Source organism: Dermacentor albipictus, chromosome 1, assembly GCF_038994185.2.
Source record: "Dermacentor albipictus isolate Rhodes 1998 colony chromosome 1, USDA_Dalb.pri_finalv2, whole genome shotgun sequence".
NCBI classification, from domain to species: domain Eukaryota; kingdom Metazoa; phylum Arthropoda; class Arachnida; order Ixodida; family Ixodidae; genus Dermacentor; species Dermacentor albipictus.
In genome coordinates, this window is record NC_091821.1 from 61598733 (window position 1) to 61626322 (window position 27590).

At 49.2% G+C, this 27590-nt stretch overlaps 2 protein-coding genes across 2 annotated transcripts; both read right to left on the reverse strand.

The window, feature by feature from the left end:
• Positions 1-4078: 4078 nt before the first annotated feature.
• Positions 4079-15933, reverse strand: LOC139056140 (uncharacterized). Its single transcript, XM_070534058.1, has 7 exons — positions 15819-15933; positions 8026-8122; positions 7531-7676; positions 7044-7223; positions 5889-6059; positions 5437-5771; positions 4079-5019 (listed from the first exon to the last, which is right to left on the reverse strand). Exons 1-7 carry the CDS (start codon positions 15931-15933, stop codon positions 4327-4329), a joined length of 1737 nt encoding a protein of 578 aa, XP_070390159.1. The 3' UTR covers positions 4079-4326.
• Positions 15934-15973: 40 nt separating this feature from the next.
• LOC139056146 (uncharacterized) lies at positions 15974-16474 on the reverse strand. Its single transcript, XM_070534100.1, has one exon. The coding sequence runs from the start codon at positions 16472-16474 to the stop codon at positions 15974-15976; it is 501 nt and encodes a 166-aa protein (XP_070390201.1).
• Positions 16475-27590: the final 11116 nt, after the last annotated feature.

Genomic DNA, 27590 nt, shown 5'->3' on the forward strand with positions numbered 1-27590 from the left:
GACAAGGCGAACGAATGGTTTCCACCTTATATGACCAATGTGGCCTGCGCACCAATTGCCGAGATTGACTTTTCTTCATCCAATGCGAAAAGACGGAGCCTCAGTGAAAAAAAGCACCCTTCTGCGAAGAAAAGTAAAGCTCGGATCGAGAGGCCATCAAAAGAAGAATGGGCTGCCTTCCTGACCAGCGTAAAAAATACTGGAGTGCAGTCTGCAGCGCTCGATCTCACTCACAAAGGGCTTTTGCGACGACTTCATTCCGTTGTCTCAAAAATATTCTACAGCTGTTCTTGGGGAGCTGACCCGTGACAAACCAGCAACATGGGACAACATTCAAGAGGAGTGCCAGATGTTTGCACAAGCATTCACTGTAGAACCAAAGGCAAGCAACACATTGCTTTCGACATTATGTGAACAAAAAAGCTTCGTGTGCTTAACAAGCTGTAGCATAGTGGTACTCGTACGATAGCGTAATAGCATGCAATTTTGGTGCGCCTGAAGTGTGAAAGCCGCATTTTCAAAAAGAGTACAGCTTACTGGTCGGTTAAGGTTTCCATAAGGCACGCAAGCAGCATGGAATTTATGCATTCCTTCAGGCAGTATTTTGCTAAAGTATTTACTTTGTAAATCTTGGCATAAGAGCTTGTACCTGTTAGGCAAGGGGTATAATGGCAAAGTACTTGTATTTTGCATGTCAGTGGTCAATGCGAGTGATGCCAGTTCATAAACTTGTCGCATTGCAACACCTTCACTGTTTGAGTGGCCTTTGTTTTGAACATGCAGGTACGTCGCGCTGTAGAGGCAGCAACAAGGGAGCAGTCAGCATCTTCTGTTTGGTTTACATTCCGAGCAGGAAGGGTGACTACATCGACCGTGTATGCAGCTTGCCGAACACCTCTCTACAAGCCGTCCATAAGCCTCATCAAGAGGATGTGCTATCCTGAAGAGCAGAAGTTCTTTTCAGCAGCAACCAATTGGGGGAAACAAAAAGAAGTAGTAGCCAGGAAGGCTTACATCTCGGCAAGGACTGGGAAGCACAAGAAATTTGTGTGTCATAGCTCTGGCCTACACATTTCTGCAGAAGCACCCTACCTAGCCGCCAGTCCAGATGGCTTGGTTTCATGTCAATGCTGTCACGATGGTGTGCTAGAAATTAAGTGTCCCTACTCAGCAGTCTGTGTGGGCGATGTGCTGAAGCAGAAAGGTGGCTGCTTGGAACTATGTGATGACAGTGCACGACTGACGAGAAGCCATGCATACTTCTACCAAGTACAACTGCAACTATACGTGTGTCAGCGGCAGTACTGCGATTTCGTTCTGTGGACACCATCAGACATTCTGATAGAACGCATCGCTATTGATTCGTCTTTCTACAAAGAAATGACACAGAAGTCCATGGCGTTCTTTGAACAGGTTTTGCTCCCGCAGCTTTTATTTAAACACTGGACTACCTTGCCACAGCAAGAAACAATGCTTACATGTGAAGAAAGTTCAGCAGACAGTGAATGCTTCTGTTACTGCGGTGGTGCTGAATACGGTGAAATGGTTAAGTGCAGTGGCCGACAGTGTTCTGGCAAATGGTGCCATTATGCATGTGCACATCTGAAGCGTCCACCAAGGCCAAGGCATGGTTCTCCCTAGCTTGTAAGCCTTGCAAGAAAAAGCAGCAGCCTTGATCATGGGCGCTATAACATCATTTCTATTCCAATTTTGCCATCAGCCCTCCACGATTGGTCAAAACTTTTTTTTGACCACCCCCACTTCACCTGTCTGTCACGTGGTGTCACGAAAACCGCGACATCTCCCCATCTGATATGACATGTACACACTGATTATGCACGATTTGACCGATCAAAAGAAAAGCAGTTATTTCTCATTCGACGCCTTTTCACCATTAGCCCTCGACTATTGGTCAAAAGTTTTCGGGCTGCACCCACTTCAGCTGCCTGTCACGCGATGTTACAAAACTGCAAGAACTCACTGTGTCAAAGTGACGTGTACATTTTGAAGATGCATTAATATGCCGAACAAAACTGAATTTTCTTGTGAATAGCCACAGGCTGCCCCATTCCGAAAAGAATAAAAGATGGCTGCTGCCGATCGCTCAGGCACTGGCTATTCGCACCTGCCGGAGAGCATGGGTTTATTTGCGTGTACTAAAACTTTTTCCGTGGCCGTGTAACGTTTTCGAGCACTTTCGGCACTATTACGACCTCGTTCTGGCAACTCTTCTTTGCTGAGGATCCGTTCTGTAACTGAGCCAGTTGTCGGTGAAGAACTTTTATTGACGGTGGGACGCTGGTATATACAGGAACAGGAGCGCGACGTCACAGGTCATGATGTCGCGTCGCTGGCAGCTCTGCCACACCTTCCCTTTTTTAATATAAATAAGTAGTTCGTCTCTCAGGCAATGGGTACAGACAGGGCTTGCGACATTGCCGTACATGTGCTTTGTCGTAGCTCTGGGAAAGGAGTTCGACGTCTGAGACATCAGACTCTAGAGGATCGTGTGGTTGTGGGGCCACGTCGCGTAGATGCTCTCGGGTCCACCTGATCTCCCGGCTGTCCACCGTTTTCAGGATCGCTGAACGTGATACTTCCGCTAGCCTTAGGAAGACAGCAGGTGCCCAGGTCCTGTGAGGAGGGTCGTACGCTGTTACCTGTTGCCCCTGCGATAGGGGCGGCAGCTGTCTGGAGCCGCGGTTGTAGTAGGTTTTCTGGCGGTGACGGATTTCCTGCAGACTGCGGTGAACAGGTTGCAGGGAACCGTCTCTGGCACCAGGTGCGTTGTGGGTACTGGGAGCAGGGTTCTCGTCAGTCGTCCCATGAGTCTCTGCGCAGGGGACTTCAGCACTGCATCCCTGGGGGCATTGCGCCACTCAGGTAAAGCCATTTGGAAGTGGGGTGCCCTATACGAGCACTTCTTAGACTCTTGGACATCCCTTTCAGCCATTCCGTTCGAGCGCGGGTAATAAGTGCTCGAAATTATGTGTGTGATACCTAATGTTCTCAGAAACTCTTTGAATTCCGCACTGTGGAACGGTGGGCCGTTATCACTGCACAGCTTTAAGGGAAGCCCATGATCAGCAAAAATATCTGCACACCATGATTTCAGTAGTTTTGCAGTGACGTTTTGGAATTCACATATCTCAAAAAAGAAGGAATAGAAGTCCACGATTATGGCAAACTCTTGGCTGCCGTAAGAGAACAAGTCCATTCCTAGTTTCCCATGGTAAACTAGGCACTTCGTGACACAAAAGCGGCGTCTTTGGGTTCCGTGATTGATGCGTTTGGCAGATCTTGCAAGCTCTACAGTACTGTTCAATATCCGCGGATATACTGGGCCAGAACATAACGCTTCTCGCTCATTCTTTGATTTTGTCTGCTCCCAAATGTGCGGCATGGAGGAGGCTCAATATTTCTGCTCTCTTCGAGTGTGGTACGATTACCTTATTGCTGCGAAACAGTAGGCCATCCTGGATGTGTAAGTCATTCCGGTATGACCAGTAGGGGCGCATGGCTTCCGGGATATCACGTTTATTGTCCAGACAGCTTGTTTCCGCATATTCTCGTAGCTTGAGCAGGGTTGGATCGCTATCGGTTCCTGCAAGGAGGTCTTCGATGCGTGTTTTAGAAGCAGAAACAAAATCGAGCGCATTTACTTGAAGCTGTTCGGTCTCTTCAGCCATGCACACTTTGCTCGGAAATCATGACAAAGCATCCGCAAGAAATAGCTCCTTGCCCGGTTTGTAGACAACATTGATGCGATAGCGCTGCAAGGTGAGCCTCAGGCATTGCAAACGAAGGGGGCACTAGTGCAGCTGCTTCTTGAAAATCGACACCAAAGGGCGATGATCGGTTTCAACCGTTACTTCTGGCTGACCGTAAATGTAATCGTGGAATTTCGTGCAACCGTGCACAGTTGCGAGCGTTTCTTTTTCAATTTGCGCATAGCGCTGTTCTGTGTCTGTGGGAGACCGAGACGAAAAAGCGACAGGGTGGCCTTCTTGAGGAAGCACCGCACCTACACCAAATTGGCTCACGTCGACTGAGAGGGTAACAACCCTGCGGGTGACCACCCGATGCTTGCGTCGGCGGTTACGTAAATTTGACGTCAGTAGATTGGAATAGTTTTACGTTATAGGGCACCCAGGGTACATTAATCAGTCGGCAAGGGAGCACACAGGATGACTTGGAAGCACGTCACACACACACATGTGGCAAAGTACTTGTCTACTTTTCTGCAATTTGAGCATTCGTAGAGTAAAAAGAACCGCTCCAAACCAAGACTATTTGTTCAATTATAGTAATGACAACATGTCGAATTCACTGAAACGGCACAACAGACTTGCAGAGATTAGTCAAGGCAGCGCATACTGTCACAATTTTCTCCAGTTGTGCTGCTGTGTCTCCACTTCTTACCATCACAAGCTCGATAGGAATAATCGAGGACAAAATTGCATACTTCCGGCGCAACAGCCCAATGACTCTCTTTACATGTATGCGAACATTGGCTATCTTTCGCGTCTTCTCCACCTCCCAGGCTGTGAGCTGTCGCTCCCCTTTTGTGAATGCTCGCACTTCAAGTTGTGCACAATGAATCCCTACAGCATCGGCAATAGTGAAACCTCGATCCGCAAGCACAGTGTCTCCTGGTTGAAGGTTGTTCTGAATACCACAACGCTCGGTCAGGAGCTTGTCACTTGTACGCCTACCCCATCCTTTAGAGATGTAGGTGATGGAACCCTGAGGTGCAATTCCAATAAGATATTTTACAGTATTATGGTGCTTGTATCGTGACCAAGTCTGACAGCGGGGAAGAACTGAAGATGGCCGTTCTAGAAACACTTCGAAGCAGTCAATTATCACAGCCACTGTAGTTCCAAATGCTCTACGAAAGCACATGGACATGGTTAGTTGCAGCTCCTCCCGATCTGGCCACTCCACAAGTTTGCTGAGGCGTATGTGCATGACATCAAGCCAGCGTTCCAAGATCCTTGTCACTGTGGCTTGGCTGACCTAGAATAAAAAAATGCATCAGTGCTCACAGTTGGAGGTATCATGTTACATTGTAAAAGCCTTTACATCTTTTAAAATGCTGTTTTATGCAATGCATAACAATGAGTATTTTTCTGCAAAACATTGTCGCCTGGTGTCTACTAGCGCCATCACGTCGTGGCCGTCAATTGGTACAGTAACATCGGCACTAACAATCTAGTCTGTCGTCAAATCATCCGGCTGTATCGGCTTCTCGTTCGATGGAAATGGGGGATTTTCGGCACTTTGATGTGTGGCAACCTCCCCCCCTGAGGTCGCGGCCTTCAGTTTCCCCAGCGTGGGCTGGGAGACTGCAGTGTTGACATCGGAGGTGGCGGTTGACACTGCAGCTGCAGTCTCCCAGCCCACGCCATATAAATACACTATAAATACACTTACACAAAACCTGTAGGCCAGGTCTTGTACAGGTACTCCAAGTCTTAGCCTTATCAGTGTCACAAGGAACTCCTGAAACTTGGTCAGGGCATTTCTGCCTCCATGTGGCACGCTGCCTTCCACAATGTTAAAACTTGCTATCAACATCGCATAACTTGGGAGGCCTGTGTAGAATTTCACACGTATCTCGTCTTCCTGTAGCGAAGACTGTGTCATTTTGAGGCGGCTGACTTGTTTCTTCAGCCTTGATAGCTCGAGCCGCAAGTCCCTGTTATCAGATTCCAAAGAATCAATGTACTCTTTCGTGACCTCTGTCTGAGTCTCTGCATCTTGAACACCTAAGGTGCAAATGGACAAAAAAAAAATGGATCAGGCTATTGCATTTTTCAATCAGACGGTTGTACCAAATCACTTCTGTTAGCAATTCTATGAACGCCACTTCGAACAGTGCTTACATGTAACATCGGTGGTTTGTGTATGCAACTCCTTCACTTGCACGACTTCCACGGTGGGCATGTCAGGTGCTGCAAATGCTGTGGCTGAAGCATCGGAGGTCGCCACAGGCAGGTATTCAGCAGCCTCAGCTGCACAAGCTGTTGGCACTTCTGCTGGTGCAGTGGCTGCATCTGCAAGCATAAAAACAGAATGCCACTCATGCATTAAGTTTACTAGTGTTGAGTACACGTGGTACTACTGTGATATTGTGACAACACTTCTTGCATACAAAACAGTACCGATGACTGACCAGCTCGTGCAATGATTATATGCCAAAAACTGTTCAATATTTTTGTTCCTTGTAATCATCATTATCAACAGCCTGTCATCTCCACTGCGGGACGAAGGCCTTTCCCACAGCTCTCCAATTGGTCCTATCCTGCACCAACCAGACCCACTCTTTACCTGCGAATGAACGAAGTTCATCCTTCCATCTTTAGTCTTCCCTGGCTGCATTTGCTATCCCTTGATCTCCATCCTATTCTAGTTCTACTGTTGATCTCTCTTTCACAGCATGTCACCAGTAACGACATGGCCAAGATATATGCATTCCTTTACAATGTCTAAGGATTCATTTCCTGTGCAAAAATCCTGTTCTTTTTCCAGATTATCAGTACCTTAGTTTTCTGCATGTAAACTTTTAGACCTACCACTTGGCTACGGTAGTTCATGTCAAGTGTTTTTTGCAGATCTGTCACCGAGTTTGACAGTCATCAGCAAACCACAAGTTGTTGAGGTACTCCCCATTAATTATTATGCCTTGTTCTTCGCAGTCCAGGGATTTGAATACTTCTTGTAAATATGCAGTGAAAAGCAGTGATGACATTGTATTACCTGACATCTTCCTTCATTGCTGTTTTGTGAAGATTATGGTGGTCGTGGTATTCTTGCAAACATTTTGTAGGATAGCGACATTGTCACGGTGCGGCATTATTCGGTGTGGCGAAGCACCGATCAAGGGGCGCCGAAAGGGTCGTAGTAATGACTTGGATATGGCTGAATGTTGAGTAATATTTTCCAAAGCCAGCCTGTTCTTTAGGTCAGTGGAAGTGTGGACCTTATTCTATTTGAAACTGCTTCAGTGAATAGCTTGCAGAATCCTGACACTTGCTTACCTTCAACACCAATATCTGTGTCTTTATCCACTTCTGAGCAAGCCTTGCTGCCTTGTGGTTCTGAATAGCAAGGTTGCTGTACTTTGTTGAAGCCTGCAGCCAGCCTTGCAGAAGATTCAGCAGGCTTGTCTACCTCAGCTGTACAAGTAGCTGGCACATTTGCCAGTGCAGTGGATGCATCTGCAAGCACAAAAACAGAATGCCACACATGTCTCAAGCATTAGAACTGAAGTAATGTTGACTGCACATGACATTAGTGCTACATTTAGTGACCGACCACTTTTCACATACAGAGGAGTTCAGCTACGAGCAGCGCTGCTGACTCGTCACCTTGCCCAATGTGCACCAAAGACCAATCAATGTTTTTACTCGTACTGTTAAGCATGGGAGCTGTCTGTATATGCAACATCTAAAATTAGAACAGAGCATCAACCGAGAAAAGCAGCCCAAAAGTGCACAATTGGATTAAATAAACAAGTTTGTTTACCTCCAAGACGAACTTCTGTGTTTCTCAGCTTTCCCAAGCAGGTCTTGGGACCTTGTGGTGCTGAATTGCAAGGCTGCAGTACATTGTCGTGGCCTGCGGTCACACAATGTGGTGCACTCCGGGCCCTCTTGGAGCGCCGCTTATGCCTGGAATAAAACAATGCAGTCATGCAGGAGAAAATCCTCGGGGGGGTCAGCCTCTATACTGTGGCTACCTCGTGCATTCCTTTTACTAAAGCACCCGTCTTGATAAGTTTAAAGCGTGTCAAATTACACTTACACTTCGCAAGTATGTACTTTCATCACAGCAGCTAACGAATCACAACAAAAAATACTTTCATTTATGACAACCATTCCACAATGTTCATAGTGCATTTGTGGCTTTGCTAAATACTTGCAGCGATGCATAATGCGCAAATATTATCGTGACAGCAATGCTTTAATGTTAATGTAATTTAGGAGAAAGCAAAAGTGAGCAAAAAAGGGCATGCCATACCTGCCCTCTGCAAGATCTGTAGGGTTTGTTGTGTACCCTAACTGCAGACTTGGTGCCCAGTCAGGGTTTGTCTCGTCCATTAAGTATGGTGGCTTTCCTGCAAGTTAAAAAAAAATACAGGCTTGCATGTCAGCACCGTGTCTTGCAGGAAGATGTCAAGGTCACATAGAAAAGTCCAAGCGACAGCTTTTTACAAAAGACGTCGCAAGCGAGCTTAAACAATTCAGCTGCGCCCGTGCACGCTGACAGTGCAAATTAACGTCGCCTACGTCAACAAAACGGCGGTTAGGAAAGCGTGAATATCCGTAGTACCACAAGTTTAACTGCCCTCTTCTAAGCTCCTTGGTGACGCGACAACACACACTTGCTCAAGCCTAAAATGCGTGGAGCTTAAACAATTCAGGTGCGCACGCGGGCAGTGTACATACATTAACGCCGCCTACGTCAATAAAAAAAGCGGTTATGCAAGCGTAAACATCGAAGTACCACAAGTTTTAATTGCCCTTTTCAAAGCTGCTTGGTGACGCGACAGCACACACGTGGTCAAGAATTACTACGTGGAGCTTAAGCAATTCAGCTGCGACCACACGCGATGGCAGTGCACATACATTAACGTCGCCTGCATCAATAAAGAATGCGGTTAAGCAAGCGTAAACATAGGAGTACAGCAACTTTAACTGCCCTCTTCCAAGTTGCTTGGTGACGCGACAACAAACACACTCGTGCTCAAACATAAGATACGCGTAAATGCAACGTTTAGAATGTAAACTGGCACTTACCAGAAATGAAATGGACACCGCACACTTTGTAGTTGGGAGAATTTTCGTCGATCTCAGCGCGGCGAATGCGTCGGAACCACTCGGCACGACGCCTTTCTGACAATTATTGCGTCCTGCTAGATTGGTTGTAGATGACCGACGGCACTCCAAAGAACTTAACCTCGTTTTTGTTCTCGCTGTTCTTTCGCCACGACCTGTTGCTGCATCCATAAACCGCGCAATTTACCATGATTGTGATTACTGCAACTCACTCCAACTGCACTGCTGCTTCTCCGCGAACAGACGAGTTTCGCAAAGTGGCCAAAATCATGGCGGACCGAAAGCGGAACCAGCTCGCGCCCTTCCCATCAGCCCGTGCGGCAGCGTGGGCGTGTCGTTAGTGAATACAACCTATAGAAAGGCCCACAGCAGAAGAAATGTACGTTAATAAAATTTGTTGCTGGGCTAGTTTGCTCATGCTTAACAACTGAATACTGGCAAGCGCAATTCCAAGACGGGTTGTGCCCACGCATTTCTGGACCTCCGAGGAAGCCTGCCTGTGGAAAGAAGCATACCGTGCCCTATGTCATATGCGTCGTTGGCGTTTGTGTACGAGATCCCGCTCAAGTGCGGAAATGTATATATCCGACAAACCGGCCAATGCGTCAACGATGGGGTGCACTGGGAACATGAGCGCTCTGTAGCTAACAAAGCTTCTTATCGTTTGCCTATGTATTGTAGGTCTTGTCCCTGTGAGCCAATTTTTTCCGGTATTCGGATTCTAGGCAGGAATGACAATTTTTTGGCCAGATAAATCATGGAGGTATATTATATTAGAAAGAAAAAAAGTGCCTGTATTAGCGATACGTCGGTGGTTCTGCGTAGCAAAGAAAAGCAGTTTTTAGCAATTATGCTGTAATCTGTACGCTTCTTGGTATGATGCATTGGTTGGCTTGACGGGCAGTGCGCTCGCGCGATCCTGGTCTGCTGTGTACTTAAGTAGGCGAAGTCTTCATAATAAAATATAGTTGCAATTTAGCGCTTGTCCTGTGATTCTGTGTCTATCTTCTGTCCCGTCTTGGAATTGCGCTTACCAGTACTCAGTTGTTAAGCATGAACCAACTAGCCGAGCAACAAATATTGTTAACCATCATTGGCCTGGGCGCGCGCTCCGATCGGATGCCGGACGCCTCACGGGCTCGGTAATCTCTCCTACCCTATTCCACATAGCTATGGCAAAACTACCACCCCTACTCGAAGAAGTTACCAGCATCCAGCATGCTATATTTATGTAGACGACATCACCCTCTGGCCCACTCGGTGGTCGAACGGTACAATCCAGCACGCTCTCCAGGCGGCTCAGGGTTACGTCGCCGCTGGCGTCCTCGCCTGCACTGCGGACAAATCAGAGCTACAATACTCGTCTATCTTCGCAGGGGCAGGTTCTACCCCGGCCCTGACACTACTATGCTACTTCATGTTCGCCATGTCCCTCGTGTAAACCTCCTACGCATCCTTCGCCACTACATACAATCAAATGACAGAGCCACTCACACTATTCACCTTCTACATCGGCAAATCTATCAAATCACGCAAATCACGCCCCCTTCGCGAGAAGGACGTTCTGCGGATCGTCCAAGCACAGTTGTCTCACCTATACCACACTCCCGTACCATAACCTCACACTCGCCCAGAGCATAGCCAGATGCACGTTCTACTTAATACGGCCGTCAAAGCGGCCGTCCTATGTAGAACGGCTGCCTTCTCGTACATCCGCCCAGCGCTTACTTCTATTAGGTGTCCGCAACCCCATCACGAAGCTGCTCGAGGCTCAGCCTGTCGGGCAGCTGCAACGCCTCCAGCGCACACGCCAGCGCTGCGTCATTCTTGCTCAACTAGGCGACCCCGTCCGCATACCCTATACCCTCTCAGCCCTTTCAGTATCGGCTGCATCCCGACCTACGAGCAGTGATTCACGTCGCATCCATCCCCAGGAACATGCGCCCGGAGCGTCACGCCGTACACCGCCGTGCACGGGCTGAGGCACTGACAGATGTCTTGGGTAATGGCAACTCAGGCGCCCCAGTTTTGTACACCGACGCGGCCCGATATCCCGACAGCAGCGCCATGTGTCTAGCCGTAGTTGATAACACGGATGCTCTTCGAGTTTCGGGCACACGGCCCCTCACCGACAGTGGTCAGGTGGAGGAAGGAGCAGTTGCACTAGCCATAGCACACGCATTCATTCTTCCCGTCACCTGCACATCCCATCACCACTGTCACCGATTCCCAAAATGCGTGCCGCGCCTACACACAGGGGCTAATGACACTCTATACCCAACACATCCTAGCCACCATTCCCTCCACCGCGTGCCCCGCGGTGCGAATCGTCGTCTGGACTCCTGGGCATGCCTCTCTCTACGGGAATGAGTGCGCTCACGCGTATATACGCCCGAAAGCTGACCGGCCGGGCGCGCGTGGAGGAGATGCCGCGTACAGACGACGCGCTGCGGGTACCTATCCCATACTACGACATCCTAGCTCACAATAAATGGGACCACTGCACCTACTCGCCGTCCCAACCTTCCCTCGACCGGGCGGCCGCCCCCTGTTTCCTGGCGTCAACTACAAACTAACTCATTTCCCTGCCTCCACATCTTGCACCTCCTACACCACACCCTGTACTCCTCGTACTGTCCTCATTGTGGGGCTTGCCCCACAGTGTACGATTCTACATGAGAATGTCCACATCCCCCGGCCAGTGGCGTAGCTAGGTCGTCTGGCACCCGGGGCCCATAGGTCTTCTGTCACCTCCCCCCCCCCTCCCTACCCCGGTTGTAGACGAGGATATCTACAAGTTGCGGGGGTATTCAGACGTATATGACACCCCCCCTCCCCCCCACTGGCCCCTTACACCCGGGGCCCACGGCCCCCCGGCCCCCCCTGTTGCTACGCCACTGCCCCCGGCCGTCCCATCCCTCCCTAACCCACAGCTTAACCGGCGGGAGCAGGAAAACCTGATCCTGCGGACTCGCCGCGTGACCGTTGGCAAAAGGGCCCTGCATGACTGACGGCTCCACCCGAAGAAAGACGCACTGCTCGTAATGATTTAATAAATGTTTATTCTGTCTCTCTCTCAGCAGTTCACAACTATTGCTAGTGTGACCATTTAATTTCTACAGTCCGCACAAGTTATTCACTTATTTCGGCAATCATCTTCGATGTATCTGCAACATCTTTCATTTCAGAAATGAACTCTCGCCGTCAAGCACAAGTCCAGGATTGCCTCAAAGGCCGGCAAGGTGTTGAAAAGCGTATTTTGAGATTGCAACATAAGGTGCGCTGACATACTTATCGCTAGGCTTACTTATCATTTCAGCCTTGATGATCTCACGAGTGTTATAGCTGGGACATGTGCTTCAACACCATGCAGTGCACTGATCAAATATCAAAGCTATTCCACCGTTATGACATACTTTCTGCCAAGATCGAGGATCCGGCTGCTCTGTACATCCCGAAAAACAATTCAACTGATCTCTGCCAGCATTTTTTTTTTCATATTAAGAGTGGGGATACGCCGAGAATCCTTTGCATAGGCTTGGAAGGTATGTCCATTACGAGCCAGATGCATTGAAAGCCATGGTCAGCCAATTAAATAGTTTCTCAGGCTTCCCCAGTCAGTTGTTTTCTATGTTCAAATTTACTGCAAGACATGCTTCTCTGCGCTTTCCTCGCGAATGATTAAAACTTGGCATCGATCGAAATTAGCCTCGCGAAAACGCTAGCGCTCACAACACCTGCAGTGATCGCTGCAGGCAGCGTTAGGAGTGCAGGTCTATCGAATTGCCATGCCGTTTGCAAGTCACTGCTGGCGAGAAACTTTCCACAACGCTTCCCAAGAATAACGTTGCTGATGCCTATACAGCAATCAATACGAGGCTGCTATAGAGAGCCTTCCTGGCTATTCTCCAAGTAATTTTTTTAAAAATTATATGGTTTTTACGTGCCAAAACCACTTCCTGATTATGAGGCACGCCGTAGTGGAGGACTCCGGAAATTTTGACCACCTGGGGTTCTTTAACGTGCACCTAAATCTAAGTACACGGGTGTGGCTATTCTCCAAGTAAGCTGTTGCGTAGTCGAGCGCAATCAGCGTGTAAGTAGCCTAACTTGAATAACATTTTGTACTTGGCGACGTGCTGTCGATAAATATAAGTGCATTTTGTGATGCCAGTTCACTTCTTTCTTCTATTTTTCTTCTTTCTTTTTGTGGTGATCATAAATACGCCCGTGTTGCATCATGGGCACCTAAACTATGCTTCTACGCTCAAGTGGCGTACGTTCTTGGATTTAATCGGAAACAGCAAAGGCTGGACGTAGGCTCTATGCCTGCTACACATAATTCCAAGCTTTACACAGGTCTTCAGAACTGCGCAACATTTAACGCATAATACACAACAACCCGTATCACTAGCCGCTGACATCGCGCGCGGTAATGAAAACGTGTGTCGCGCATAGACTATTTTTTATTTGACATTAAAATGGATGTAGTGCTTGTACTCATGCGTCACTTCAAGTCATAAGGCTTCATAGCTTTCAACCCGTGCAGAATGCTACAGTAGTGCGGTGAAACCCGGGCATGAGCACAGCCGACAACGCCTCGCCAAAGAACCGCCACGCGGCCAATTCCTGTATTCCGCTGCCGTGCTCGCCTAAATTTTACTATGCCCTTTTACGGAATACCAGATGGCAGCAGCGCTGACAGTGTCATATCATGACGATTTGTTAAACTACAAAATGTTACGAACGTTTTCGCGTTACGTGGTGTCCTTCACGAAAGGAAAAAAAAATGGAGTCCCCATAAGTCACTGAGTATTGACGCCTATGTACTAGCTGCGGCAGGTGGAACGTGATCACAATAATTTTAGTTTTGCGTGCTCTAGCTATTTCATTTCATTAAACTTTTTTAATGCCCTCACGGATTGCAGACATTACACATGACAGGAAATGATGGTGGTTACAGAGCAACGCACGCAGCAAGGGTAACAATAAACTTTGCACAGTTGGATCATCAGCACGTTACAAAACCTTTACAAAGTACTCGGCTTAATTAAAATTAAAATTAAAATTAAAATGGTGGCACCAGCGAGCCACATCTCCGGTATCCTGTAAACGGTACTACCTCACAGACAGGTTAAAGTTACCTCATGCACCGCCCCGTGTATTCGACATAACATTTGTTGCGGAATAACGGTGTTCCGTGTTTACGTTGGTGGCATGGGTGACATTCCAAATATCTTCCTTATTAGCCTCCTTCACCAAACTACACGTGCGAGAATTCTTGTGGTGGTGGGCGAAAACACGATGCTGGTGTCACACCTACCAGCCATCATTTTTATGGCGGTCTGATGCCTCGTGAACACAGCCGCGGGATGGCGCGCCGGGCAAGATGCTGTCAGCATTGGTGTGCTCTAATCTATTGGGGGATTTTCGGGTGTTTATATGCCGCGGCACGCTTAACTTTAGAAACATTTATCGGAAATACCCCAAGCCCTAATATATAACTGCACTGCAAGCTTATTGGAAAGTTCTGCTGCAGATTTTCGTCATGAAAAGAGAGCAAAGATAAAGGCAAAGAGGCCTACCTACACGTGCTACACGTGAGCGGCTGTAATGCGATAGCATTATCACATTCATCAAGGACTGCACTACCTACGTATACAGCTGCAGAGCTTGCGGCTCTCTGCGGTGCGCTTCATGTGATCAACAAAGAGAGTCCTGTGAAATGGGCAGTCTTCTGCGATTCAAGGCCGGCCTTGCAATGTGTACAGTCATTTCTCCGACATGGAAGTCACGATCATCTGACGTGCGAAATTCTGGAAATCATCCATCTCTTGATAGAAAGAGTGAGTGAGTGAACGAACTTTATTGGAGGTCCGGCGAGGACGTGAACTCGTAGCGCACTCGGCTAGTCCCACGTCGGGACCGGCAGGTCTAGCCCACTGCCCGGTCGCGTGCACACCGGACAGCCAAGATTTGCTTGTCTAGAGCGGGGCTACGCAATAGCGAGTCCGACTCCTCCTTGCTGAACTTGGGGTATCTCTAACCGCACTCCCAGAGTATATGTGCTATAGAGTGGAGGCCTGCCCGCAGGACGGACAGGCGCCGTCGCGATATACATGTACGTACGTAGGAGTAAACTTCGTGCAGAACGGCCAGACAAGGATATTTGCCGGTCTGTAACAGTCTAAGATAAACGGATTGCACCCTATTCAACTTGGGGTGAGGGGGTAGAAAGACCCGTCTAGGCATGTAGAATTTCATCACCTCGTTGTGAATAGCAGGAGCGTCCCTGTGGCCGTATAGGGGGAGGAGAGTCGGCGCTCCTTATAGGAAGCGCGGTCGGTGAGGTCGCGCGCAGCCTCGTGAGCAGACTCACTGAGGTTCGGGGGAGCACCCTTGACCGACCCTACGTGAGCGGGAAACCAGTGGATTGAATGATGCGTGAGAGCATATGGACTCGAGCTGCTAAGAAGACGAGCAGCTAGCTTGGCGATGCAACCCTTCTGAAAATCCCTAACTGCCGTTTTGGAATCGCTATAGATCTCGGACCAACAACCGCCTAGCAGGGTGAGGGCGATGGCGGCTTGCTCGGCGACTTCGGGGTCTGAAATGCGAATCGAGGCGCTTCACGACGACGGCAAAGCATGAGACGACGGCGAAGGTCTTCCCATCGTTTACTCTGTGGCGTCGACGAAGTTTGCTCTGATGTCTTGTTGCGTGATCTGTTTGAGGGTCGCTGCTGCTCTGGCCTTGCGTCTGCCCTCGTTGTGGACAGAATGGACGTTTCGGGGCACGAGGGCCACTTCGAACTTGTCTCGAATGCACCTAGGGATCGAGTACCGACCATCGAGAATCCCGCAGTGTGGTAACCGAGCTTTCCGAGGATGCGTTTACCTGCCGCTGTTGTGATCAGGCGAGCGAGTTACACGCGTTCTTGGACTTCGGAAATCTCCTCGGCGGTGTTATGTACACCCAGCTTGAGGCGATCCTCAGTATGGGTCCTGATGGGCAGCCCGAGAGCCCTTTTGACTACTTTGCAGATGAGAGCGTTGAGTTTGTCTCGCTCCACTCTGAGCCAGTTGTGCATAGTGCGAAGGCGTTGATCAGCCCGCGGAGATTGTTTTCCTTCATTCATCAGGGTCGGTTTGCGATTCTGCGAACGATGTGGAAAGCGTTGTCCGTCTTTGCAATAATTTTGCGGAGAGCCGTTGCGGAGAGCCGTTCCGTTCTCCGCCGTTCCCTGCCAGCGTAGGGGATGTGCTGATGACGGCGCCCTGAGGAGTGCCCTGTCCTCCGAGAAGCACATCTTCGGAGCCGAAGTCTCCAATGCGAAGCTGGGACTTCCTGTCCGTTAGAAAAGAGCTGTACGGAGTTATAGAATCTGGAACCGAGACCCAGGTCCGAAATGGTCTTGACGATGAGGTGTGGAACACGTTGTCGAAAGCCTTCTCTAGGTCCAGACCGAGGAGAGCCTTGACGTCTCTGGAACGGCCGTCCACAATCTGATGCTTGATTAGTTTCATGGCATCCTGCGTCGAAAGTTCGGCGCGGAAGCCGATCATGTTGTACGTGTCAACCTCGTTGTCTTCGATGTACCCGCTGAGCCTGTTGAGGACGACGCGCGCCATGACCTTGCCAAAGCAGGACGTTAGAAAAATCGGCCTGAGGTTCTCGATGTTCGGGGCCTTGCCGGGCTTGGGAATGAACACCGTGCAGGCCGTCTTCCATTCTGCAGGAACAACGCCGCTCTTCCATGACTTGTTGATCTTGTCGGTCAGAAAGACGATCGACGAGAGAAAAAGGTCATGATATCCCTTTTCAATAGATACCAGGCCACTGCTGTATCATAGGAAATTTTGACGCAGATAAGGCAGCTCGGTCGTTAAACCAAGAATACCGCTGCATCCCCATTCCTCTTTGAAGGACAGACGCTGCGAGACAGCATTGCGTTCTAGCAGGCCCACTCTCGTTAGCTGAGTGGAACAGCACACATACAAGGTGCACCAGACAGTACAGACTCAATCCTTCGCTGCAACTCAGACCTCCGGCCTGTCTGCAGCGACGCGAAGCGTTTCTTCTGTGTTAGTTGTGGTTGGGAGTTGCCTTCACGAAAGCTTACTCATCAGTAATTGGAATGGCTGGCAGTCCGGCATGCGATCTCTGCGGCTGCGAGAAGAACACTGACCACCTATTATGCTACTGTCCTCAGTTTGAAACACAAAGAAAATCTATGACAAACGCATTTAGGAAACTAGATGATCGACTTCTGAGTGAACAGACAATACTAGAACACCGTCCCCACCGATCATGGGCTCCGATGGCAGTGAAGGCCCTTTTGTGCTTTCTGAGAACGTGTGGCTTGTGCGAGCGCCTTTGAGTCTGTAGTGCTGTCCGTGCATGTCTATCTACCTCCATCTCTCCTCTCTCTCCCTTCTTTCTATTCCCCTCCTCCCTTCCCCCAGAGCAGGGTAGCCAACCGGACCCTTGACTGGCTAACATACCTGCCTTCCTTTTATATGTACATATATCCCTCTCGCAGTGCCTGCAGTTACAAACCACATTAAAAGCCCTGCGAAAACAGATATGCTGCAATGGTGTGAGGATCGGCCCACCAAGTAGCCACCTTTGTTACAGTTTCCGGAATCTATCCAGTTTTGAATACATAATCTCAGAGATCGGCCCAGTTCACTATTACGTCGTCTTGGTGGTCTCTGCTTTCTCTCTATTCCTCTCTCCCTTCCCCCAGCGCAGGGTAGCCACCCGAACTCTTGACTGGTTAACATCCCTGCCTTCCTCTCTCTCTCTCTCTCTCTCTCTCTTGGGATCGGCCAAGTTATTACAACACCATCTTCAGGATCTGTCCTATTACAAAGTATACGGGATCGGCCCACTACACGGCAAGAAAGCGATGGACAAACCAGAAACGGAAGCTTCGTTTTTTAAAAAGAATATATGGAATAGAGGCTACACGCAACGTGCGAGACCATAAAAAGGCCATCGCTGCATTTCCTTTGTGAAACAGTGCCAGGTAAAAAGAGAATGTGCTGGCCCAGCCGCGGTCGCAGAAGACAAAGTGAACAAGACCGCAGCAAGAACACCATCTTGCCACCAATAAGATTGACGAAGCCGTCTACGCTGCCCTGTATAACACGTGACTTTTCTTCCGGCATAACATAATGTGCGCGCAACAACAGGAAGGCCGCGGACAGCCAGCCCGCCAGACTTTTCATTTTCCTTTACTCCGATAAACGATCACGACTAACGAATTAAAAGAGACCTCGCAGCTCTCTGCGTGCACCACCGAACCACGTACACCTTGTACGACCGAAACACCAGCGCACTATACAGAGGCGTTTGCCTCGGCCACTCTAGCGAGTTGTCTCCCACATCTTGCTGTGGGAACTTCCTACTGGGAGCCGTTTAGCGACGCATGCGTCACAGTGTTACGTGGAGGGACGACAGAAGACGCACGCGTTTGCTAATCGCCTGCGCCTTCTGTTTTATCCTCCGCTGCTCGCATCCATTCGCACGCATCGCGGCGGGCTCGCTGGCTCCTCTCCTTTCTCTCGGCGCACCCGCGTAGGGAGCACGCGAAGAAGGAAAATTGGGTCTCCATAGCAATGACTTGGCTCGCCGCAAGCACTAATAATGATAACCCGCGCAAGTTGCGGTGGAAAAGTTCTCTGCTCGTGTTGCGTCTTGAATGGAAATGAATGTAACCATAATTTTTTTTAAAATGTCGTAGTGATGCGCAACCAGTCCCGATCGGTCCGCAGGCGAGTATGATGGCGAAATGAAAACCTGTCTTGAATTCCGGAACCGTGCTGCACGATGCGTTGGTGTAGCGTTCCCACTCTAGAAGTGGGACAGGGTACCGTTTGTTTCTCGGAACCCATAGTGAAGGATGTTCTATTTGTTTAGTAGTCCCATCTTTCTCGCTTCCTATTCACACTTTTCGCCTACAAAGTTCAACGGCAAAATACTCGCTGCTTCGTAACGCAAGTCGGTTTTCGCACTGAGTAGCGGAGTTTTGGATTATTTAACATCGCCACTGATTTCAAAGAACGCGAGTTCGAAGGATAAGCGCTGCGTTCGGAAGCTGCCTTCACTTAATTGCTGCCGTTCGGGTTTCATGAACCACTTGGGCCCCGGTTTGTTGTGCCTTTACCATGTCGCGCCACACACTGGCATCGGGACTTAGTACGCAGCTCGCCCTGCCGCAAGAATAACTGGGCAGTGGCCATCGCACTGAACGGCTCACATGAAGGCCGCACGTTAGATCTTGGCTAAAACGGCTGTGTATTATTTCACCTTCACATACGCCGATCTTGTGACAATTAGATTTTCTCGATAGCACGCCACTGTAATGCATCCTATCGCCAACGGGGTGCTATTGGAAACAGCAATAACCAACTTAACAGTTACGTTCACGTAACTATTTATTTATTTATTTATTTATTTATTTATTTATTTATTTATTTATTACAATACTCTCAGGGCCAACAGGGGTATTACAGAGGGGCTGGGTGAAAAAACAAAACAAGCAAATAAAAAAGTACAAGCAAAAAGCAAAAATCATAATGCAGATGCCTGTTCAATGATAAGCTTGGTGATGGTTGTCTTGAAGGATGGCGTGTCTTCAATGCAGACAATAAGAGGCGGAAAGTGGTTCCACTCTGCACTAGTCTTAGGTAAGAAATAATTAAAAAGCGCATTCGTTTTCCTGCTTGGGATGGCAACTTTATGCGGATGATCAACACGTGATGATATATATGATGGAATTGAAGAAAACAAATCCTGTTTTAGTGTCTGGTTATGAAAGAAAATACTGTGGAAAAGACTAAGGCGTGCAATTTTTCTAAGAACTGCAAGATTAGTCATACCAAGTTTTGATTTCATTAAATAAACACTAGCTGTGCGAGAATAATTCGAAAGGATGAAGCGAGCTGAGCGATTCTGAACAGGGTACCATATGGATGATGCATGTTCTAGCTAAGGCCGTATTAGCATTTGATAGAAAAGTAACTTCAGATGGGATGGATCCTGAGAGAAGTTTCTGGGCATCTAGCCAAGGGCGCGGTTCGCATTGTTAGTGACATATTCGATTATTTAATGAACCGGAAGAACGTGTAATGTAATGTGTAATTCATGAGTAATGTGATAATGAGTAATGATGTAACGTGTAGTGTGTAATTCATGAGACCAGCAAACGCAAGGTTGAAGAGTGTGAGGGGTGAGCACTCAGCCTTGCGGAAAACCAACGAGAAGTCGTTGGCCTGTCTTTAGTCAAATAAAGATATTGTGCACATGTCATCGCCGATTCTGACAGCTTTCAAGGCGCTTAAAATGGCCTGAATAAATGCGGAAACATAATGATGAATCATGTTGAATATATGCTGGCAATATTTGCACATGGTATTAATGCGTGACGCGCTTACAAGTTCACCTACGGCATCAGAAATTTGTGACGGAGGTACGTCGTTACACCATTACTTACGATGACGAGGTCAGTAGTGGCTTTCACTCGAAAAGCGTTGAACGGTTGCTTTTGCTCGCAAAGCGATGACACCTTGCGCTTTAAGGATTAATGGCCAAGCAGCACCCAAGCGACGGATTCTTGGCATCGTCATGGAGAGAGACTTGTCTTAGGGCCCTCCTCTGTACATTTACTTGACCAATAGATAGATCACTTGTGTGGATCATCTCGTGTGTCCCGACGGGCAGCCCTAGGGCGCTTTATAGTGCAGTCATTGCTGCAGCCATACAACGCGATATTTTTGAGAACCTGTGGTACAGCTTAAACGAGCTGGGATACCCTTGTACAGCGAATATCGATAGGTTTCAGAATGTGCAAGCCCAAGACAATAGAACGTGCCCGACCTCCCAAGAAGTGCGACTTCAATCGCGACTGTGGCAATTCTGTCGAAGTATACAGCTAGACGACTGAAAGCATACATTAGGCACGTGACTCGGCCTCCATCACCCCATCTTGCTTGCTTGCCTGTCAGCATTGAGGCCGCATACAACACTCTCCCAAGGGATTCGTTTGAGCTGCACCAAGAAGAAGGAAATGAGACAAAGTTTCAGCGCTTCGCGGTGGATGCACGTGCAGACACACAGGCAATGTTGGTCGAGCCTCCATCATTGATGATGGAATTTACGACTACATCAAACTATCTTTCAAAACCATCTACATCTTCCCGCACGTGAAGCCTCGCGGTTGAAACCACGTATTCGTCCTCATTTCAATAGAGTGTTTTTTTTTATTTCTCTCTATCTCACGATGCCGCCATGACTTAGCAGTTACAGTACATCGTGAGATTTTTCGACTGCCTGGTGATAGATTTGTCTGATTTCAGAAATAATCTGTTCATGGATCGACTCGCAGCAAATGGAAAGGTTGAGGGGCACAACTCGGACACGTTGTCCGATGCATGCGAAGCCTCCTGGTTCATTCGTCGCGGTGGAATTGTGGTTATGGCGTTCAGTGTTCTGATACGGAGCACGAGGTCACGAGTTCTGTCACCGGCCGCTGCGACTGCATTCCGATGTTGGTGAAATGCAAAAATTTGAATGCACCGAGGATTGGCTACGCGTTAAAGAACCCCAGATGCATGGTCAAGAATTATTTGGAGTGCTCCACCATACGGCGGCATCTTTCAGCCCTTGTGTTGATCCGGAGCGTTACATCCCGCCAGCCTTCTGGGCCCGCATCAACAGAAGTTCTCTTTACTGAGTGTTGATGGTTATCTTGAGTGACAGAGACTAGAACACCATCCAATCAAGAAATTTGCGTACATACATAGAGGTTTGGTGAATGCCAGACCTATAGCTGGTTCGTAAATTCGAGAGAAGTGCGGTGGGCCACCTACAAGTTCCACAGCTGTTGCCGAAGGAATATGCATGATAGATTTATCTGGAATGATTGCTGCGTCTGCAGAGCTGTCATAAGTACGTGTGTCATTGTGTGGACACGCGGGTGGCCGCCATACTCATCGTGCACGCACTGAGCTTGCAATGGCTTGCAATGGCCTCGCGATATCGTACTTGTGCCGCCAGTGCGCACAAACGAATGCACTTACATTTGTTGCTACGCTGCACTTTCTTTGCGACCGTCCGTCAAGCGCAATTTGATGCGTACCACACACTTGGCCTTTCCATCGACAACGTTGAACGCCTCCTCTGTCACTCTAGCCGCGACAAAAACTTCTTCAAGCGCACAACCAGACGAGGACGGTGAGATAAGACTGAGACACACGAACACTTGAGCGCGAAGTTTTTGTCATGTCTTACCAACACGCCAAAACAGCTACGTTGTTGAACTTTAGCCAGGTGAATCCGCCCGCGTACGAGATAATAGGCACGTTGGAGTCTGGCTGACTTCATTGATCGGTAAGTATTAACGGTGTGCATAAGGTATGCGCGAGGTAGAGGCGCAGCGGTATTTGTGGCTTTCTGCGTTCCTACGGGAACACGTTCGTATACTAATCGTGTTTAGCGTTCGCAGAGCAGTTTATGCTTGCAGAGCTGCAGCAGCTCCGAGCGCTCTTTTCCTGCATATCCCTGTCATATTTCCGTCCTTTCTCCTCCGTCCCCACGCATGCTGACCGATCGATGTTCAGGTGTCAGCCTAGGCCGTTACGGTGTGGTCAGCAGGCTGTGTCCTCTTTTCTGTCACTCTTTTTCTATCTTGCAGTGACTCTTCCCTTAGATCTCGGGGCCTAAAACGGAAGGTTGAAGCAGAAATGTTTGCAGGCACCGCAATGGCGTGGACAGCCGCTAACGCGAAGTGTGAAGTTTTGTTTTTGCGTTCTTTTTTTCTTTATCCTTTATATCTCTCTCACCTATCGCATCTCTTTTGCCCTCTCCCGGTACAGGGTAGCCAACCGGAGTTAATCTCTGTTGTTCCTCCATGTCTTTCCTTTGCCTTTCTCTCTCTCGCTCTCCGTCACTCTCGAAGGCAAGAAGACGCTATTAGCAGCATGAACTTGTGTACGTCGTAGTGTACATACATGTTTGCCAGCTTCGGTTTATCGATGGTGGTGACGACCGCCGTCGCTCTGGTTCCGTGCTTGGGAAGCGCGCGTCTATACGGACGACGAATACAGCCGAAGCAGAAGAAGTGGCCGTGGCCCTCGCACTCGCACAACCGGGAGTGAGGACCGTGGTCACAGACTCCCAGACCGCCTACGCAAGCTACCGCAAGGGGAACATCTCTCCCGCGGCCCTAGCGATCCTCACCAAATGCAAATCACCGGGACGGGCCGTTGAGCTCGTGTGGGTCCCGGCTCACTCGCAAGTGGAAGGCAACGCACTCGCCCACCACTGTGCCCGAGAACTGTCAATCTGGGCCGAGGACGAGCCAGAGCTACCGCACCCCGTGACAAGTTACAAAGAAATCACACAAATGTACAGAAGCGGCAGATGTGGGCTTCCCCGTCCGAATCCGCAACTCAGCCGAACGCAGCAAACGGTCGTGCGACGCACTCAAGCGGGGTCGCTATAGCGCATCCCGTGCTCTTGCACAAGATGTTCCTAACAGAGCATGACACTTCATGCCCGTTTTGTAGACGATCGAAAGGCACTCTAGCACACATCCTTGCAGAGGGCACTAAGCTTAAGAAACCCCCACCATGCCTCCCCCCCCTCCCCAGCGCCCCCCCCCCCCCCAGCGATGGGAGACCTTGTTGTCCAGCCCCGACCTACCGACCCAGCTCGCGCTGGCGGCTCGGGGCCAGGAACTGCTGGATGCATATGGGACCTGAGATGAAGGTTCCACCCCATCTGGTGCCAGCGCGCACCAACCGTCACTAAGGGCTCAGTACAAGAGTTGATTCTCTTATCTCTCTCTCTTTCTCTCTCTACCAGCTTCGGCAAACTGTTGGGCGGGAAATCAAATAATACCACCATTGTACGATCTAGACTTCCGGGTCTAGTTCTCCAGCACCGCGACAAAACGAAGCATGAGTCTCAGCACCGAGCTGGCATAACAAGTGAGCTTCGTTAATGATTCTGCTGAGTCGCATCGTGCTGTGGTCATCCACAGCCAATCAACGAATTTGTAGTGAGCGCGGACAGCCCCATGCAGAGCACCCGCCACGGTGGCTCAGTGAGTACGGCGTTCTACCTCCGAGCACGGGGACGCGGATTCGATTGTTTGCCATGGCGGCCGCATGTTGGTGGGGACGGAACCTAGATTTAGGTGCACGTTAAGGAATCCCAAGTGGTCCAAATTATTCCGGAGCCCCTCATGCACTAAGGCGTGGTGCTTCCTGATGATAAACGCCACTTAGTTTGAGTTTTGACCTTGTCAGTATACCAGATTTCTTTTGTTTACTGTCGCAACCGAGTTCAGAGCAAGTGTACATAATCTCGACCCAGTCCCCATCTGACGGCACGAACCGCATAGGGACTGCGGGTTTGATGACGTGAAAGCCTATACGACCGAGCAGTGCCGGAAAGCATGCGTGAACAAGAGGCCGAGCGCTATCGCATGTTCCCGCAGGCTGCGGGAACAGGCGAAAAAAGAAAACCTGGTGAAGCGGTGATGCGCGCTCAACCATAGCCCACTCCCTCATAAAACACTTGAGAATGGTAAGTTTCTTTTTTTGGTCAGGGACCGAGTCACTGATATATCAATCAATGGATCCTGTCCGACCGGATTTGCCTCCCGCGAAATTTTCCTGATCACAAAGCTGTAGAGCAAGTTCAAGGGTTTCGACAACCATCGACAAGATTCAGGCTATCGAAAAGGTTCAGCAAGAACAGCAAGAATTTTTCGACATGCTTGGAGAAGTGGCCTTCCAGGAAGGTTTCCTTAAGTGCGAGATCCGCAGAGACAATCAGTGCTACAACCAGCGCTTTTTCTTTCTTTTTTCTTTTTTTAATGCTGAAGCTCGATCCCCGCAACTCCGATGCGCATCATTGATCTTATTGTTGCGTCTCAAGATTCCGCCGGTAAATTGAAGGCTTTACTAAATAGGAAGTGAGGAAAGCCTCCTCTTCATCAGTCAGTAAAATAGCGCTTCCTTCATCGAGTTCCCATTTCGCTAGTTCGCCCTAATATTCGGGCAAGCACGGCAGCTGTCCGCGTCATTTGCAACAACGCCACGTGACAATTCACCGAATCGGTTACAAGAGGCAGCCTACCTGCGAAAGAGGTGCGGCACTATCCCAACAGCAGATACTGCGCTGGCCGTAAGCTAACACATCGAATACTCCCTATGCATCGCAATACATGGGCAGCTATAGTTGTCCACTATCGATGACCGCACCTCCACAGCGACGGTGTGGATAGCGCATACATCAATCTCTATGGCATGCATAGTTCTACGCGTACGTCAATAGCGGCGATACCTCAAGCAAATCGCGTCGACAAATACAAATGAAAAGTATATAACCACCCGAGAGTGAACAACAATACCCTTTAGTTGGTTCAAATCAGTATCTGGCAACCAGTTGCTCGGGGGGCGGATGCGGTGGCGAACCAGTGTCACGTGGCCCCCAGTTTGACGTTAATTTGATTTCCCCACAACCCATATACTGTCCTTTTCCAGACTGGCTCTCTACGCACTTCCGAGCATAAATTACGCTCCGAAAAAAATTTTGCTGAGGCGTGTCTAACAAACATTGTGATATGAATCGCTTCGATAACTTATAACCAGTAAATAAAAGTTTAAAACCGCTTCCTGGCGTATGGCAGCACTGTATAGAAACAAATAGTGGATGGAAACAACTTTATTTTGAATCCGGCAAATTTGACGACCCGGGCTCAGGTCTCCCATGAGGGGACTTCGAGGCCTTGCCTCGTCGCCGCCTCTCGGGCTTGCTGGACAGCCCACTCCTGTGTCTTGAGGTTGGAGCTGCGCACAGCGGCGGCCCACTTCGACGCAAGAGCCTCTGGAGCTACTGCCATTGCAGCTGATGTAACATGACACTCCCACAACATGTGTGACAGCGTCGCTCTAGTTTCCTGACATAATTTGCAAAGAGCAGTTGGGTATTGCGCGGGGAAAAGTGTGCTGCAGTCGCACCGGACTGGGAAATGTTTGTGTTTGCAATTGTCGCCAGATGACCGCCTGGCGACGTTTCAGCATGGGGTGAGGTGGGGGCAGCAACCGCCTGCCTGGCTGGTAGTGCTTGGTGATGTCATTGTACCTGACCAAGCGTTCTCGCGTGTTTTGAACCAGCAGTTCCGAACTCGAAGAGGTGGTCTCCGATTCTGCGCGGCGGGTCAGTTCTCGCGCAGAGCGGTGTGCTACCTCGTTTAAGTTAGGGGGGCCGTAGTCGGGGGGGAGGGTTGAAGGGGTGGAGACGTGCGCTGGAAACTACATGATCGCGGTGTTATCGAAGTGCTGTCGACCAGCTTTCCTTAGAATCTGGAGAGCTTCGGAGGAAATGCGCCCCCGCGCATAGTTGCGAACTGCGGATTGTGAGTCGCTACAAACTACCTCGCAGATGGGGTCGGTAAGCGCAAGCGCAATCGCTACCTCTTCCGCTGTTTCGGGGTATTCCGTTGCGACACTACACGCGTGCGTAAGCCGGGAGCTAACGTCTACGACTACCGCCGTGAACCGGTGTTCTCGTGTGTATTCTGCGGCGTCTACAAAGCGCGTAGTCCTCTTTCCACCCAAGGAGCGCAGCAGTGCCTTGGCACGGGCCTGGCGTCGGCCCCAATTAAATTCGGGGTGCATGTTTCGACGGATAGGGGAGACAATCAGCGTGTCGCTGAGGTCGGGTGGAATAGTGAGCAATTTTCTGTTTGTTTTATATTTATGTATGTCTGTGAAACAGTTGCCGTTCTCTCGAAGCACCCCACTTCAATAACGATGGTAATCATGATGGTTTCTATTGGCGTCGCCTTCAAAGCGGGCGGCGACGAATAGTCACCCAGCCTGCTTCAGCTAATCAGATCTAATTTCATGTATTGCAGTCTAGCATATTGCCCATCTCCTCCTTGTTATTATCTTCGTTTCTTCGTTTAAACCTCTATATATCTGCATATTTTACAGTTATCTATGTCTGCAACGACTCCGGTTCTATCAATCTCTTCCCTGCTTTTTTTCCACCAATACTAGAACGTCTCTTTATCTCGACTGCTGACCCGTTGATGATTCCATCCGCTTCGAATCCCAGCGCTCCTTAAAGGTGAATATGTTCCCTACGGTTCTTGCTGTGTGAATATCTTGGCATTCCCTTACGGTGTGTTGAGTCGTCTCCAGATTTTTGCAGCAGCAGGCACATGCCTGATCCTGTTGCGAATATTTGCTCCGGCATGTTTTTGTTCTCAGGAAGCAAGTGATCACATGGAGAAAAAGTGTTCCGGCGTAACAAGCCGATAAGGTTGAGAAGATTGCGTAGAGAGCCGAGAAAAACCGCCCGCAAAAGACTGTGGCGTTCCCTACCCGTATAGCATCGCAAGCATGCCGCTATACTGATTACGGTGATCATCAAGCTCTTCCCGTCTGTCAGCTGCGAAAGACCCTGTTATTTTGCGTGCGAAAATAATATTCTATAGAGGATAGTGTATAAGGTACATCCGCTAATGCGAAAGAAAAAAAAACAACTTAAAAGACAATTTTGCCCGTGTGCAAGCCGCACCCTTCGGAGGTAAAAAAAAAATGGCACTTTCCTGCGAACAAAGCAACACACACAGGTTATATGTGCTGAGCCCGCAGCCACAGCCGAAAGTCTGTGCGTTGAAGTTGCCAGTGTAATCTGTATAATCTATACGGTATTTTTTTT